This window comes from Colletotrichum jinshuiense, chromosome 8, assembly GCF_051148585.1.
Source record: "Colletotrichum jinshuiense chromosome 8, complete sequence".
NCBI lineage: Eukaryota > Fungi > Ascomycota > Sordariomycetes > Glomerellales > Glomerellaceae > Colletotrichum > Colletotrichum jinshuiense.
The window spans coordinates 187,769-201,786 of NC_139315.1; the positions used below are offsets into that span (position 1 = coordinate 187,769).

At 52.0% G+C, this 14,018-nt stretch overlaps 6 protein-coding genes across 6 annotated transcripts; 3 read left to right on the top strand and 3 right to left on the bottom strand.

Moving 5' to 3' along the window:
* Window positions 1–326: 326 nt before the first annotated feature.
* On the top strand, window positions 327–1,892 carry EsH8_VIII_000047 (major facilitator superfamily domain-containing protein; the record flags this gene model as incomplete). The annotated part of the gene is made up of 1 exon (XM_083269089.1): window positions 327–1,892. One exon carries the CDS (start codon window positions 327–329, stop codon window positions 1,890–1,892), a length of 1,566 nt encoding a protein of 521 aa, XP_083128857.1.
* Window positions 1,893–2,240: 348 nt separating this feature from the next.
* EsH8_VIII_000048 (uncharacterized protein) lies at window positions 2,241–3,167 on the bottom strand (the record flags this gene model as incomplete). Its single annotated transcript, XM_083269090.1, has 1 exon — window positions 2,241–3,167. One exon carries the CDS (start codon window positions 3,165–3,167, stop codon window positions 2,241–2,243), a length of 927 nt encoding a protein of 308 aa, XP_083128858.1.
* Window positions 3,168–4,292: 1,125 nt separating this feature from the next.
* Window positions 4,293–5,207, top strand: EsH8_VIII_000049 (uncharacterized protein; the record flags this gene model as incomplete). Its single annotated transcript, XM_083269091.1, has 2 exons — window positions 4,293–4,458; window positions 4,525–5,207. The coding sequence occupies 2 exons, from the start codon at window positions 4,293–4,295 to the stop codon at window positions 5,205–5,207; spliced, it is 849 nt and encodes a 282-aa protein (XP_083128859.1).
* A 765-nt stretch (window positions 5,208–5,972) lies between these two features.
* EsH8_VIII_000050 (YDG/SRA domain-containing protein) lies at window positions 5,973–7,112 on the bottom strand (the record flags this gene model as incomplete). Its single annotated transcript, XM_083269092.1, has 1 exon — window positions 5,973–7,112. One exon carries the CDS (start codon window positions 7,110–7,112, stop codon window positions 5,973–5,975), a length of 1,140 nt encoding a protein of 379 aa, XP_083128860.1.
* Window positions 7,113–9,066: 1,954 nt separating this feature from the next.
* On the top strand, window positions 9,067–11,792 carry EsH8_VIII_000051 (uncharacterized protein; the record flags this gene model as incomplete). The annotated part of the gene is made up of 3 exons (XM_083269093.1): window positions 9,067–9,227; window positions 9,324–9,483; window positions 11,385–11,792. The coding sequence occupies 3 exons, from the start codon at window positions 9,067–9,069 to the stop codon at window positions 11,790–11,792; spliced, it is 729 nt and encodes a 242-aa protein (XP_083128861.1).
* Window positions 11,793–12,047: 255 nt separating this feature from the next.
* EsH8_VIII_000052 (uncharacterized protein) lies at window positions 12,048–13,783 on the bottom strand (the record flags this gene model as incomplete). Its single annotated transcript, XM_083269094.1, has 2 exons — window positions 12,048–13,527; window positions 13,599–13,783. 2 exons carry the CDS (start codon window positions 13,781–13,783, stop codon window positions 12,048–12,050), a joined length of 1,665 nt encoding a protein of 554 aa, XP_083128862.1.
* Between the last annotated feature and the right edge of the window lie 235 nt (window positions 13,784–14,018).

Genomic DNA, 14,018 nt, shown 5'->3' on the forward strand with positions numbered 1-14,018 from the left:
GCCGACATGATAGCGTCATGGGGACCAGCACCACCAATATGCCTAAAGGCGGCTGCAGCTTTACGGAACTGCCGACTCGGCACCGACATGCGCTGTAGTAGTGACGCCGTATTTCCGACCAAATAGGCGATGATCAATTATCTCATCGTCCTCACTGGCTAGCGACATGGCTAGCCCTGAACGAGTGGTTCTTTAAAACGCTTATCCCCGGTTTCAAAATGACTATATCTGGACGCCGTCCCGTGGTTGGCGTGCGGCTATTGAATCCAGTTCACAGCGCTCCTGGGCGACGTTAAACAAGTTGCGATTCGAGAGGCATGCCCGCCATGTCTCGACCACGGAGTCCCGCACTTTCGGAAAACTCGAGTCCTCCAGTAGAATCCACCAAGTCGACGATAGTAGACGAAGAAGCAGCAGGATCGGTCGAACAACCAGAACAGCCGCCACGATACTCCACTTACACGACATGGGAGAAACGACTTATTGTCCTAGGTGCCTCCCTGGCTGCCTTCTTTTCGCCATTCACGGCCCAAATCTATCTGCCGGCCCTGACAGTTCTGGCCCAAGAGTTCAGGGTGTCCGACTCCGAGATGAACTTAACTCTGACAACCTACATGATCTTCCAAGGCATCATTCCCATGTTCATCGGTTCGCTAGCCGATAACAGTGGCAGACGCCCGTCCTACGTCATCTGCTTTGTCGTCTACATCGCAGCCAACATCGGCCTTGCACTCTCGCAGAACTTCGCCTCATTGCTTGTTGTCCGTTGTCTGCAGTCGGCAGGCTCCAGCAGCACCGTCGCTCTGGCCTCGGCGGTCGTGGCTGATGTTGTCACATCAGCAGAGCGAGGACAATACATTGGAATCACTGTTATACCTATTGTCTTGGCACCTGCTCTGGGCCCGGTGCTCGGCGGCGTTCTGGCCCAGTTTCTTGGCTGGAGATCCATCTTTTGGTTCCTCACAATCTTGTCCGGTGCATTCTTCATTTTACTGCTCCTTTTCTTCCCAGAAACTTGCCGGAAAATCGTTGACGATGGTTCTGTTCGACCTCCGAGGCTGTATCGAACCGGTTTCCAGCTGCTGAAGGACTATTGGAGATCTCGAAAGAGCAATGGGGCCACTATGACGAGGTCAACGACGAGCGCTTCGAGCGTTTCTAAGCCGACACTCAAGTTCAAGCTGAATCCGTTCGCATCACTTATTCTGCTATTCGAACGAGAACTTGGGTTACTTCTCGGCTTCAGCGCGATTGTCTTCGCCGGTTTCTATGCTATTGCAGCATCAATGCCGACGCAGTTCGAGGAGATATACGGATTTGACAGTTTGAAAGTCGGTCTCATGTACCTCCCACTGGCGGGTGGCTCTGTTGTTGCCGCCTTTTTTGTAGGACCCCTAATCAACTGGAACTATCGCCGTCACTGCAAGCGACTGGGCATTCCCTACGACAAGTCGCGCCAACAAGATCTATCTGGATTCCCTATCGAGAAGGCCCGTCTTGAGATCGGCCTACCACTTCTATATCTCAGTTCAATCCTGCTCTTGATTTGGGGATGGGTCCTCCACCTCCGTACTCACGTGGCTGTTCCATGCGTGCTGCTCTTTCTATTCGGAGTAGGCATGATCGGGTTCAACAACACAACCAACACTCTTATCATTGATATCCACCCTGGGCGAGCTGGAACTGCGACGGCGGCAAACAACTTGACTAGATGCTTACTTGGTGCCGGTGCAACGGCTGCAATCATTCCAATGATTGACGGGATGGGCGTGGGCTGGGCCTTTACTCTCCTGGCACTGTTGTATGTTGTGTTCAGTCCGGCTTTACTGGCTATCATGTATTGGGGTGTGGAGTGGCGCCAGGCCGCCAAGCAGAAAGAAAATGAAAAATGATTCAAAGAAATTCAATAGAGTAATACAGATTCACTAATGCCACCAAATCCTGAGGAGAGTGTCTGCGTCCTGAATATTGTGCTGTAAGGCCTGAAACCAATGCTCTGCTTGCTCTTCAACTACATACAGTTAGTATGAGTAAATCGATCAGACTGTAAGCAGAGACGAGAATATGTCAAGTCGCAAAAGTGAAAACCATTAAGCCATTGTTAAGCTCAACTTTAAGTAAAATGCATGTAATTCAAGATAATAAAAGTATTTTTAAGCTGTGGTCTACGTGCTGTCGCCAGGCTCTCCTCCCCATTACCTATGGTGTTGTTAGACAATTGGAAGCATGGGAGCGTAGGCCTACGCAAGCTGCCCATATGTTTCTTTGACCTTTTCCTTCTCCCGTTGCAGATATCCGTCAAGGGTACCCAAAGGAACCCCCCAGCTCCGAGTCTTCTCATGATTGGCGAACTGTTCCATATCACGCATTGCCAACTGGCCCGCAAGAAACGGGTTTCCGGCCTTCTGTGCCTCAACCTCCTCGTCCGACAGGTACACGGCCTTGAATTCCCTCCCAGTAACCTTGGCAAGCTTGGTCATAATTTCATCCGCAGTCAGGGACTCGGACGTAATCGCAATCTCCTGGCCGTTGAACTTGACGGGGTTCTGGTAGGACGCCAGTGCAAATCTTCCAATGTCATTGGGATCCACAGTCGGCAACCTGGTATCGGGCCTCAGTGCCGTGATGAAGCGCCCGTGCTTGGGGAGGTCGGGGAACACGGCCACGGGCGGGAGGATGTAGTTCGAAGCAAAGTTTCCAGGACGAAGGATGGTCCAGTTATCGAAGCCGGCATTTTGGACCTCCTTCTCAATGGACTGCTTTGACATGAGCACCATGGCTACGAAACCGTTTGGGTCCCAGTTCTTGAGTTTCTCGGGCGCGTCGACAGTCAGGCCACTGCTGTAGATGAAGTGCGTTGCCCCAGCCTCCTTGGCGGCGGCCATTATGCGTTTCGCGGTCTTGAGTTCCCAAGTGTGGTCGACAAAGTCCGGGTACAAGTTGAGAAAGGCTCCCGTAACTCCATCCATCGCCTTGTTAAGCGCAGCGTCGTTGTCGTAGTCTCCCGGGGTGAGCTTCGCACCGAGGGCTAAAAGAGCTTTGGCAGCCGGAGATTCGGGAGTCCGGACGAGGGCGTGGACGTCGATGCCGTTCTCGAGAAGGTTTTTGGCGACTGCGCCACCGACTGTGCCCGTGGCTCCACTGACAAAGATTGCTCGCTGCGACATGGCGATGGCGTTTTGAACTGGTGTGATGGCCTTGAGTGAGGTGTAAGTGAGATGAAGGTAGACGGTGAATCTCGCTTCAGACTTGAGAGAGTTAGATGTTGATGAGTTGGTTGTTAGATCTGCATGAAGTAGAGAGAACCAGCTTTTATATACCCATAATCTGTCAAGTAATGGCGACTTCATATATATACGTGATCCGCAACGTCCTGGTCAGCAAAGCCGCCGGAGCGGACTGCGCAGCATTGGGGGCTCATGTCGAGGTTGCGGAAGAGCAGGGTTGTTGCGCTCGACACTTTTGTCCTGAAGATGTTGTCACACCTACACGACGACAAGAACAAAACATTCAAAGCAACTGAATCGTCGAAACAATCAACCGGCGGCTCCTGGGTGCGCGTGCGGGTGCGGGCGCAGGCGCGGGTGCGGCATAGGAATGACAAAGGACAAGAGCGTGTCTGGGTTGTGGAAACTGGTGGCGGAATCCCGCCAGGTGCGGATTAAGTAAGCCTAGGCAGCGCTAACAGTGCCTGAATGAGAGCATCCCTCTCGCTGACCTTTGGCACTGTCGCTAATCCGCCAACCATCTCACCTTTCCGCAAGAGAGATATCATCAAGTTTGTTGCATCAGACCCGGCATCAAGGTCTGAAATCAGGAAACGTACTCCACCCGACAGAAATTCCAAATCAGGGTTGTCGATGTCCAATTCGTTCTTCGAGCGGGCCAACCCGCCCCCACGGCGGAAGACGTGCATAGCTTGCACCAAGGCCAAGCGTCGATGCGACCACAATCAGCCCGCATGCCTGCGGTGCTCGCGGCGGAAGATCGACTGCATCTACCCAGGACCGCCGACATACAGATCGAATAGCCGGGCCACCTGCAATTCACCACAGGGCTCACCGCAAAACGATCCTGCAAGCCCGACTGAGACCCCTGCTGCCATTCCTGTGGAGGGGCCATATTCCAATACGACTCTCGTGCTAGGGTCACAAGGCCCCGATCTTCTACCAATCGAACTAGGAGACCTGGAAGATATCAGTTTAGATATTGGATTTGACGAACTCCTAACCCCGGATGCCTTTCTAGATGCATCTTTGTCGTTTTCTCCAATCATCCCCAAACCAGATCAGATGCTGGTTCCATTACAGGATTGCCAACAGCCAGGCTCGTTGGATGATATGATAGCTAGTCGTATCCAGTACGCCCTCGACGTAATGAAGAAAGCCCCCGCTTCTATGGTGATGGAAAACCAGGTCCCATGGAGCCATGCCCATTTGTACCGAGCTTCCATGCCGCGTGAGATGCAAGGTGTGTCCTTCCTTCAGGCCATGCTATTACCCCCTTAACCATGATAAACCCTAGATGCACAAGCTTGTTGTGCCCTGTACGTGGCAAAGAACTCCAGCAACTCTCCCTTCGTCTTGCGGACTATCCAAGCTAGAGCCCATGAGCTGCTCTCCTCGCCCATGCCAAAGGGACGCCTCGAGGTGCTGGCCCGAATCCACGCCATCCTCCTCTACCAAATCATCCGCCTCTTCGACGGCGACATATCCATGCGGGCATATGCTCAGCAGACACTTTGTAACCTTGAGCCCGCCGTTCATTCCCTCCTGCCATTCGTGAAATGGGATACCAGGCATGTCGAAATCGGGCCGGCCGAGGATCATTCCCTCTGTCCTACCAAGGATTTCTGGCAAGAGTGGATCTTTCAAGAATCGGCCCGTCGCACCATTTTCTTCACTTACTTCTTCCTCATCACCTACCAGGTACTCATCGGTCAAGCCTCCTCACGGTGCGACGAAAAGTACTTATTTTGCGAATCCTGGACCCTGTCCGCGCACCTGTGGAATGCCCACAGCGTGGTCGACTTCGCCATCGCATGGAAAGAGAAGAAGCACTTTGTTGTCACGAAGCATGGCTTCAACGAAGTGTTGAGGGACGCTGCTGCTGATGACATTGACTTGTTTGGAAAGATGCTGGTGGTTGGTGCATTGGGTATTGATGAAGCGAGGTTATGGTTCTACAACAAGGGCGGTTCCTTGTGATGACCTTGCCTGGGGATGTCTTACTTGTAGCTTCCAGTCTCTACTTGTTATTTGTCCATGTTACATCACTACAATCATTCTATGTACTGAGAAATAGATCTTGGAACAAAAACACTGCGCTCAGTCCAAGCTTGTCTCCGTAGATCACATAAAGACGAAGAAAACAACACAGAAAAGGGCATTAATATATTTAATGATTGGCAAAATGACAGCAGCGAATGAGACCAGGGGCGGCAATCCTCAATGATTACAATTGTATGCATTTACGCATATTTTGTGGGAGAACATAAGCAACTTGGAAAGGAGTCAGAATGATGGGCAATGAGCAAGTTTCTTTTTTACCCTGACATGATACAAAGACGTGCCTCAAGCCGTCGATCTTCTCTGATAGCGTCTCTCCACTCCGAATTTTGAGTCTGTCTTCCGTCGATGGTATCTCGCACTTTCCTTTCTCAACCAAGAAACTTCCTTCCTCGGCAAGGTTTTTTCATTCCTTCTCTCTCATTTCAAATGCAAATGTGGTCATAGCCGAGCTCTCTTTCCCGTCCCGAACCCGGAGACAGCCGTCGCTCAACTCTCTCCAGTGACGGTTTGCCTCCTAGAACTCGTGGACAGAGACTTTTCTCGGCCAATCCACTTGCCAGTGTTCCTCACCCGTCCAGAAAAAGAAAAAGAAAAACAAAAGAAAAAAGGTCGATTCGTATCAAATCCCACTTGGTGCCTCATCCTCCAGTTGCAAAGCTGATGTCCCTCCTCGGCTCTTCTTTAGTACCGGTCCTTGATCTTGGCGAACATGCTCTTCTGTTCGGCCGTCGGAATTTCTCTCAATTCATTCAGAGATTTCTGACCGGGAATGCGCTCGAGCTTGAACTGCTCAAACGAGCCGCCTTTGCTGTTGGTGGGCAGAAGCTTGTCGGTGATCTTGTAGAGGCCATCGTAGCGGAGGCCGTGAGAGGGCGACCACTTGGATCGCTTGTTCGCCTTGCGGAGAACGCGGACGGGGGTATCGCTTATGTAGGCATCGGAAAGGGATTTCGTGGCGTCGGTGCTGGGCGCGATCTCGTCCGGGATGTCGTTGTTGTGCGCGTTCGATCCCGAATAGTAGACGATGTCGCCCTGATCGATATCGAGACCTTCGTAGGCTCTAGCAACGATGACCGAGTACGAGCCTTCCTCTTTACTATAGTAGATGCCCGCATTCGAGTGTCCGTGGGCGCCGTTGAACAAGGCTGACAGCTGGTTGGGGAACCAGCTGCCCACGGCGAGACCATTATCGCCGAGACGCGCAGCGGATCGCTTCTCGCCCAGGTAATCCGGGTTGATCACCACAGTGAAGCGAGAGCCACCCTTGAGGGCAAGACCGTGCATGATTCCATCAACGCCCCAGATGGGATGATTGCGAGGCGGCTTGAGAATGACGTCTCTGCCAGTCTGCTTAGCATCGACGACCGGAGCAGGGGTCGGGACAAGAGGTGGCTGGGCACGGCTGGGGTTTGGAGCGACGCTGGCCTTGTCGATCCACTCGTAAAGAGCCTGAGCTCTTTTCTTGTCTTTGGTCGAGAAGTAGCGCTGCTTGTTGAGATACTTTGTGTTGCAAATCAAGTTGAGGCAATCCTTAATAGGAAGCTTCAAGTTGAAGATTTCGCGAGACACGGTGGCCGGGTATACCTGGCTGTATTTTTCCAGGTAGTTCAAGAAGAAACCGAATTCCTCCATCTTTTCAACGACGCGGCTATCTCCCGGCGCCGCGGAGCCCATAGACAGCTGAGCAAGGCGAAGGATCACCTTACCCTTGACCAGGGAGATGTAAGCGCCTGGCGAGTTGCCCCAAGGCTGTCGAGGGACACCGGTCGCGCCACCGGCTGCCGCCGCCGACTGGCCTCCTCCCTGCTGCTTGGAAGCCATTATTCTTTGTTGTCGGTCGACTTTGTTTGTCAGGAGTGAGGGTAAATTTGAGTGAGACAAGGACATTCACTGTTATTTGGATGGAATTGTTAGTTGAAAGTGAATGAGAAACCACCTTGCTTTGTTGTGATGTGTGGTGGTTTGTTGGTTGTTAGGTGGGAAGAAAATGAGAAGAAAGGGAAAGAAACAGAAGGAGAAGGAGTCGGGTGCTTTCTGGGAAAGAAACAACCAGGCAGCGAGGCACCCGCTTAGTCGTTGTGAGGCCAAGATACTCAACTCAGTCCAGTCGGCACGGCGATGATCGGAACCGGAGCTGCGATGTTGTGAACCACAGGACTCGGGGCGGAGGTGTGGAGCACGGCCCCGCCGATGGACTCGGGTGGCTTCCCGAAACGAAACGCCCACAATGTCGACACCACCTACCTGCAGATTCTGGTGTAAACTGAGCAGTACAAATACAACACCAAGCTACTGTCGGGGACGTGGAAGAATTCCGGCTAGCGTTACGTCCTATAGGGTTTGGCCGGCAGTGCATGAGGTAATCCACCTGCTTATGGTGCTTTGCACGAGGATTTTAAGCAAGTCTTATCAAATGTCTTGTATCCGATCAAGTGATGTCAAGTGTTTGCTTTCTTCTAATTGGATATTATATCGACGTCGGATTATTGCTGCGTAGGGGGCTCTTTCAGCGTCAGGTTGGTAATGCCCCTTTCAGGAAGCAAGGTGCATTGAAGTAGCGGACATGACAAGCCTGAAATATAGTTCTAAGTGCTTTATGCAGAGAAACAACGATATGACACAAGAACATATGACTATGATAGCTCTGTGTAATTTTATGGCTTGTCTGAGGTATACGCAGTTTCTTCACATGCGTGAAGAGCATACAATGGAGTATCATTTTTCTATATATACATTCGGTAGATGTCAGAACAGGCGTCAGGGTGAATAGGTGTGCTGTTCAGCTGTATAACAGTACTGTTCAGTTGTATGGAACATAAGCAACCTGGAATTTATTTCAAGAATTCCGTGTGATTCTAGGCGTTGCTGCAACTTGACTGATCCAAAACAAGAAGAACCCATAGGTTTGAACTACTAAAAAGTGCTACCGGTAGCTGAAAACTCAAGATTTTAAATAGTTTTAGACAAAAACCCATTTGATCTTTCAACTCACAATGAATTTGACACCGTCACTTGGGACCTGACATAATAGTTTTAGTCCTTGTAGTTTCGAAGATGCCGCGACCTCCCTATTGGACATGAAGTTGAATGAAAACCACATAATTCTAGCTCTTGTCCTACCCTGTCAGGACATTATATAACCCCTTACTGGGAGTTGGTTGGAAAATGTTTCCAGCGGCTAATAAAATGAATTTTCACACAAGTGGTGGTTGACTGGGCTCAAGAACATGTTGGGTGTGCGCACCCACATTGGCACACCTGCATCCAACCAGAAAGGTCAAACGATCATCGCTGTAACCCCCTGGAAGGGTTCAGCCTTTTACATTCGCCTTCTATATAGAGCCGATCAGCACTCCTGTTACTACCTCAGTCGCCGGAATCTTTGAAGCATTTAATTGATTTCTTTAGTAGCAGGCTGCCCATGGCTACAGACTCAACCTCCTGGACAAGAGTTCAGGATTTTATTCGGAACAGTGATCACCAAGCTATCGCTCGTTTCAACCAGGTCAACTGGGATCATCTGTGCCGAATAGCCTCGGATGCCAACCGCAGCTTGGAGTGTATAGCGCTAGACCAGATAGCTAGCGGACTCAACAACGTCGTCCGTCAACTTAAGTTTTCCGACAAATCTCGTTGGGCAGCCCGAATTCCCATCATACAAAGCAAGTCGGCATGTTCCTACGGCAAAAATCTACAAAATGAAATTGCAACAATGCAGTTCATTCAAGAGAATTCTAGCTTACGGGTACCCCGAGTCTTTGTCTACAACACAGACATGAACAATGCTGTAGGGACTGCCTTCATGCTCATCGAAATGCTCCCCGGTATTGTTGCCATGGATGCTCTTGGCGGTCACAAAGTACACGGCGGTGTGATACCTGTAGAGTACCGAAAGACTTTCTATCGATCTGTCGCTAAATGTTATGTTCGTTCCTGGTAACCCACCATTTTAACCTGACTGTATAGCAACTTACTGTACTAGGTCCAGTTGACGTCACTACGACTCCCAAAAATTGGAGCTATCGTCCGTAGGGAGGACGGCGGATACCAGACGGGTCCTATTCCAGGGATCGGCGGTCCGTTCGATACAGCGGCTGCCTTTTTTGAGGCATGGGCCGACAAGATCAAGTTCAAGCTCGACAAGGAAACAATCACCCAAATGATGCAGAGAGGTCCGGTTTCAGCGGAAGAGGTGATCAAAATTACCGACGAATTCCCTTCGCAGATCAAAAGTATAGCCAAACTACTCCCCTTTCGCAACGAGGGACCATTTCCTCTATGCCACGATGATTTTCTTCACAGTAACATCATGGTCGACGAAGCCAGCTTTAACGTGACAGGAATCATTGATTGGGAGGGGGCATGCACGGTTCCTTGGGGGCTCGTTTCCTACCCCGAGTTCATTTAAGTCATGCCCCGGTCATTTGACTTGCCCCAACATTACGACCGAGATGGGCAACCCCTAAGGGAAAGCGTGAGAGAAAAATGGCGCGAGCAGCGAGACTATGTTGAGATGGTGAAGGCAGTGGAGGGCGAAGATAACTTGCTTTCAACCTCTCTCAGTAGCAACTTAAACCAGGCTTTGGCCTACTCATACGGAGCGTTTACTAATGGAAAATTAGGGTTCTATGATAGAGTCGTAACAGAGTTGAAAAAAGGCACTCGAGTGTAGTAACACCTGATCTCGCTTCAAATCAGTCAAGGTCGAGTTTTCTAAACATCAATCAAAGTAAACATGTTACTTGAAGCAGAGTTTGGCATCCATGATCATGCCTAGAATCTTTACGCGGTCCTCGGGGCGGCCGATGGCCCCCTTGATACTGACAGTGAATGAATCCTCCGGCTGTCCCCAATTCCGCGCGAAGAGCATGATAGCTCTCTTGTCTGCTTCAAAACTCGCCCTGTCTCTTCGTTCCCAGTCAAGTGCTTAGTCAATGATAGCCTGAAACCCCATTGTCGATCTGTGGAAGAAGTATACGTCCACTACTAGTAACATAAGTATAGGTATATCTTTAATTCTATAGCGATTAATGGTCCCACGTTAATTACCTTTTTTGTTCAATTCTACAGCACTTGACGGCCCTATGTCAACTGCCTATCATTCCCTTCTTGTACGGCATATTCTGGCAGCGCTGGCGCAAAGTAGAAGACTGCTAGTGTTGGATTACCCAGCTAAAATACAGGCAAGCAGCTAGCAGCAGCCAGCAGGCGGTCGCGGCAGCGGAACCCAGAGATCCAACCTCCAGGCTGCCAACAGCAATTTCTTCACTGCTGCTGCTGCTGCCAACCTACCTACTTTTTCTTGCGCAGACACGCCGGAATACAACACCAGTTTTGACCTTTTAATACGCTTGAATTACCACCCGTAGGGGTGTCCTCTGATACCAACAAAAAGCCATTTGATCGTTTAACTTGGAATGAATTTGACACCATTACTTGGGGCCTGACATGATAGTACTTAGTCTCCGTAGTTCCGAACATGCCACGACCTCCCTATTGAACACCTCATATCCATGATAGGATGCTCCTGCACACGCACGATGGTCACGATGGTCGTCTGATGACTACAACCAGGCAACCTTCTCGAATTCAAATGAGCCCATCGGGTCTCTGCAAGCCTTTATTGAACCCAAGCGAATCAAAACCATCGTGGTATCAATTGCGTGGCACCTGACCCTCGCTACAGGCAGGCTGCTGCGCCGCACCAGCCCCTCCAACGCAAGAGGCAATAAAGACGCCCGGCTACAAAGCTAGAAGGGAACCTGTGTAGGCTGCACGAATGAAGACTGCAGCTCTCATCCTTGTCCCGCGCCATGAAATATGGCGGCTGATCATGCCGCTTGCCGAGGCGAATTATAAGTGTGATTTGTTGGCCCTTGGCAACACATCAATCAGCCTTGAGTCGGGAAATTAAGACTGCGGGACAGCGCCACATGTAACAACCCAAACACAACCGCGACCCATTGCCTGCATTATAAAATGTCCGGCAATCCAGTCTTTCAAGAGCGATTTATCAAACATCGGGCACGATATTTGCTATATCTCTCTTGTTCGGCCATAAGAATTTCGCACAACTGACTAAACATTGCGTAGAAGAGCCACCTGATCGACAGTAGAGCCACCATGAGCAACAGCAACACAAGCCAACCGGAGGGCAGCGGAAAGGAGTACGACCCCTCCGTCTTCAGCCAAGACACCCTCGTCGGCTCCGACACAAACTCCCTCCACCCCCTCGTCCGCAACAACGATGGCGCCAGCACTTCGGCCGACGCCAGCCCTGGGGCGGCCGGCAACTTCTACTACGTCTCCACGAGGGTCGTCAAGGAGATACCCCGCTCCGCGACGCCGACGGACCCGAGCTCTACCCTAGGGAAGCTCAAGAAGATGCTCAAGCCCCCGGCCGTCAAGGCTGCCGAGGGCGTCCCCAGCCGGGTGGGCAAGACATACCACGTGGACGAGCAGGGGCAGATTATCGAGACCACGACCACAAAAGCAGGTTAGTTTACACCGGTCTTGACAGCCAAAAGTGATCGCGGCATTAATGTGTGACGATTGCAGGTGTGGGGATTCCCAGAGCAGCAGCATACGATGGAATGGTGCCGAGTGGAAAATAGGACCCTTCACGTTCACTGTAGAGCCAATAATTGTACGGTCATGTTTTCCAAGAAATTGGATTCGGGGTTTCAACTTTTAAACTGTATAATATAATATATCCAATCGCATGCTATCTCTCTCTCATCCGCTTCCAGAAGAAGCCTAAGCAAGCCAGAACCAGAACTTTTGCAACATGTTCTTCGGGATCGGCTCCTCGTCAAGCTCCGCCATGGCCTCCATCTCGCTGACGCCAGTCGTCACGTCCACGTCGGCAAGCTTGCGCGCCAGCGGTGTGCGGAACCAAATCTTGTGCCCGGCATAGAGCACGAAGAAGATGGGCAGCGTGATGTAGGCCGCCAGGAAATCCGAGACGCTCCATTCGCCGGGGAAGAAGACCTGGAAGCCGTTTGTGAGGGTCAGGATGATGAGCAGCCCGAGGACGAACCACGTGAAGTAGGGCTGCAGGGGCGTCTTGAAGGGCAGCCTGTGCATCATGTTGTGGTAGATCATGGCCTTGCGGAACTGCAGGTAGGTGATCATGACGACGATCCAGGCGATGAAGCCACTGATTGTGCTGATGTTCATGAACCAAGTGAAGACGGTCGAGGTTCCGCTGCTGACCGTCAGGTAGGAAAGCAGAGCGATGGACCAGGTGCCGAGAACCGCCGTGTAGGGCACGCCGCGCTTCGTCGTCTTGGTGAAGAACCGAGGGGCCTGCTTGTTCAGGGCCAGACTGTACAGGATACGGCTGCCGGAGTACAGGAAGGCGTTGCCAGCTGACCATGCTGAGGTGAGAATGGCGGCGTTGATGACGTGGTTCAAGCCACCGATGCCAGCGCGCTGGATGCCAATGACCCACGGGGAGGCGGCAGCATTGGAGCTGGGGCTGAGGAGTCTGTCGTCGTTGGAGGGAGTGATGGCGCCAATCATGAGGGATCCGAGGCCGTAGAAGATGGCCAGACGCCAAACGAAGCGGCGGGCAGCCTTGGGGATGTTTCGGCGGGGTGCAATGGTCTCACCGGCCGCGAGGGCGATGAGCTCGGGGGAGGTGATGAAGGCGAATCCGGCGCGGACAAAGGCGGTCCAGTAGGCCAAGAATTTGCCCGTGTGACCTTCGACAAGGTATGGTGTGATTGCGCCGGGGTCGTACCAGTAGAGAAAGCCGATGCGGCCCTCGTCGGGCGCACCGCCGAGGATGATGACGAAGCTCACGAGGATCAGGCCCAGAATGGTGATGAGCTTAATACTGGCGAACCAAAACTCGGCCTCACCAAAGATTTCGACAGCAAAAATATTGAGGGCCAGGGTGACAAGCAGAATGATGGTGATCCAGACGGCCGAGGGCACGGGGGTCTGCCAGTAGTCGAGGAGGATGGCGCCGGCCGAGGCCTCGGCGCCGACGAGCATGGCGTAGGCGTACCAGTAGTTCCAGCCGGCGGCGAAGGCCAGACTGGGCTCGACAAAGCGTTCGACGAAGTAGGGGATCGAGATACCCTTGAGCGGGAGGTAGGTGGCCATCTCGCCGAGGTTGTTCATGATGTTCCACACGACCATCATCATGGACAGGTATCCCATGAAGAGCGGCGCCGGACCGACTGTAGAGAGAATGCTGCCCGAACCGACGAAGAGACCAGTTCCAATGCTGCATTGAATGATTAGATTGAGCTCAAATCGCCTCAATTGGAAAAACAAATGATGCAGGGAGAAACTCACGCGCCACCCAATGCCAGGAACTGAATGTGTCGACTTTTGAGGCCGCGCTGCAGCTGGTCGTGCTGGTTGACCAGATCGGCCGGCTCGCCTAGCGCCGCAAAGTTGACATCGCGAGGGTACGACTCTCCGGCATGTTTCGACTCGACGTCGGCCAGCGGACCGCCGCCTCTGTAATCTTTCTCCATTGTCGTGCGGTTGCGATCGACTCGGGTCGACTCAGGCCAGTCTGAAGAGATGAACAGAGGTGAGGCCGGGTGTGGGCGGGCGGGAGCGACGAAGAAAAAAGTACTAGAAATTTTTCGTCGCAGAAAGGTTTGTCGGTGGGCGTCCCCGGCGCAACCACGGAATGATTCTAGAAGGCGAAGAACAAGGCGAACAAAAGGCCAAGCTCCGACCGAGGGGAATGGCTGCAGTATTATG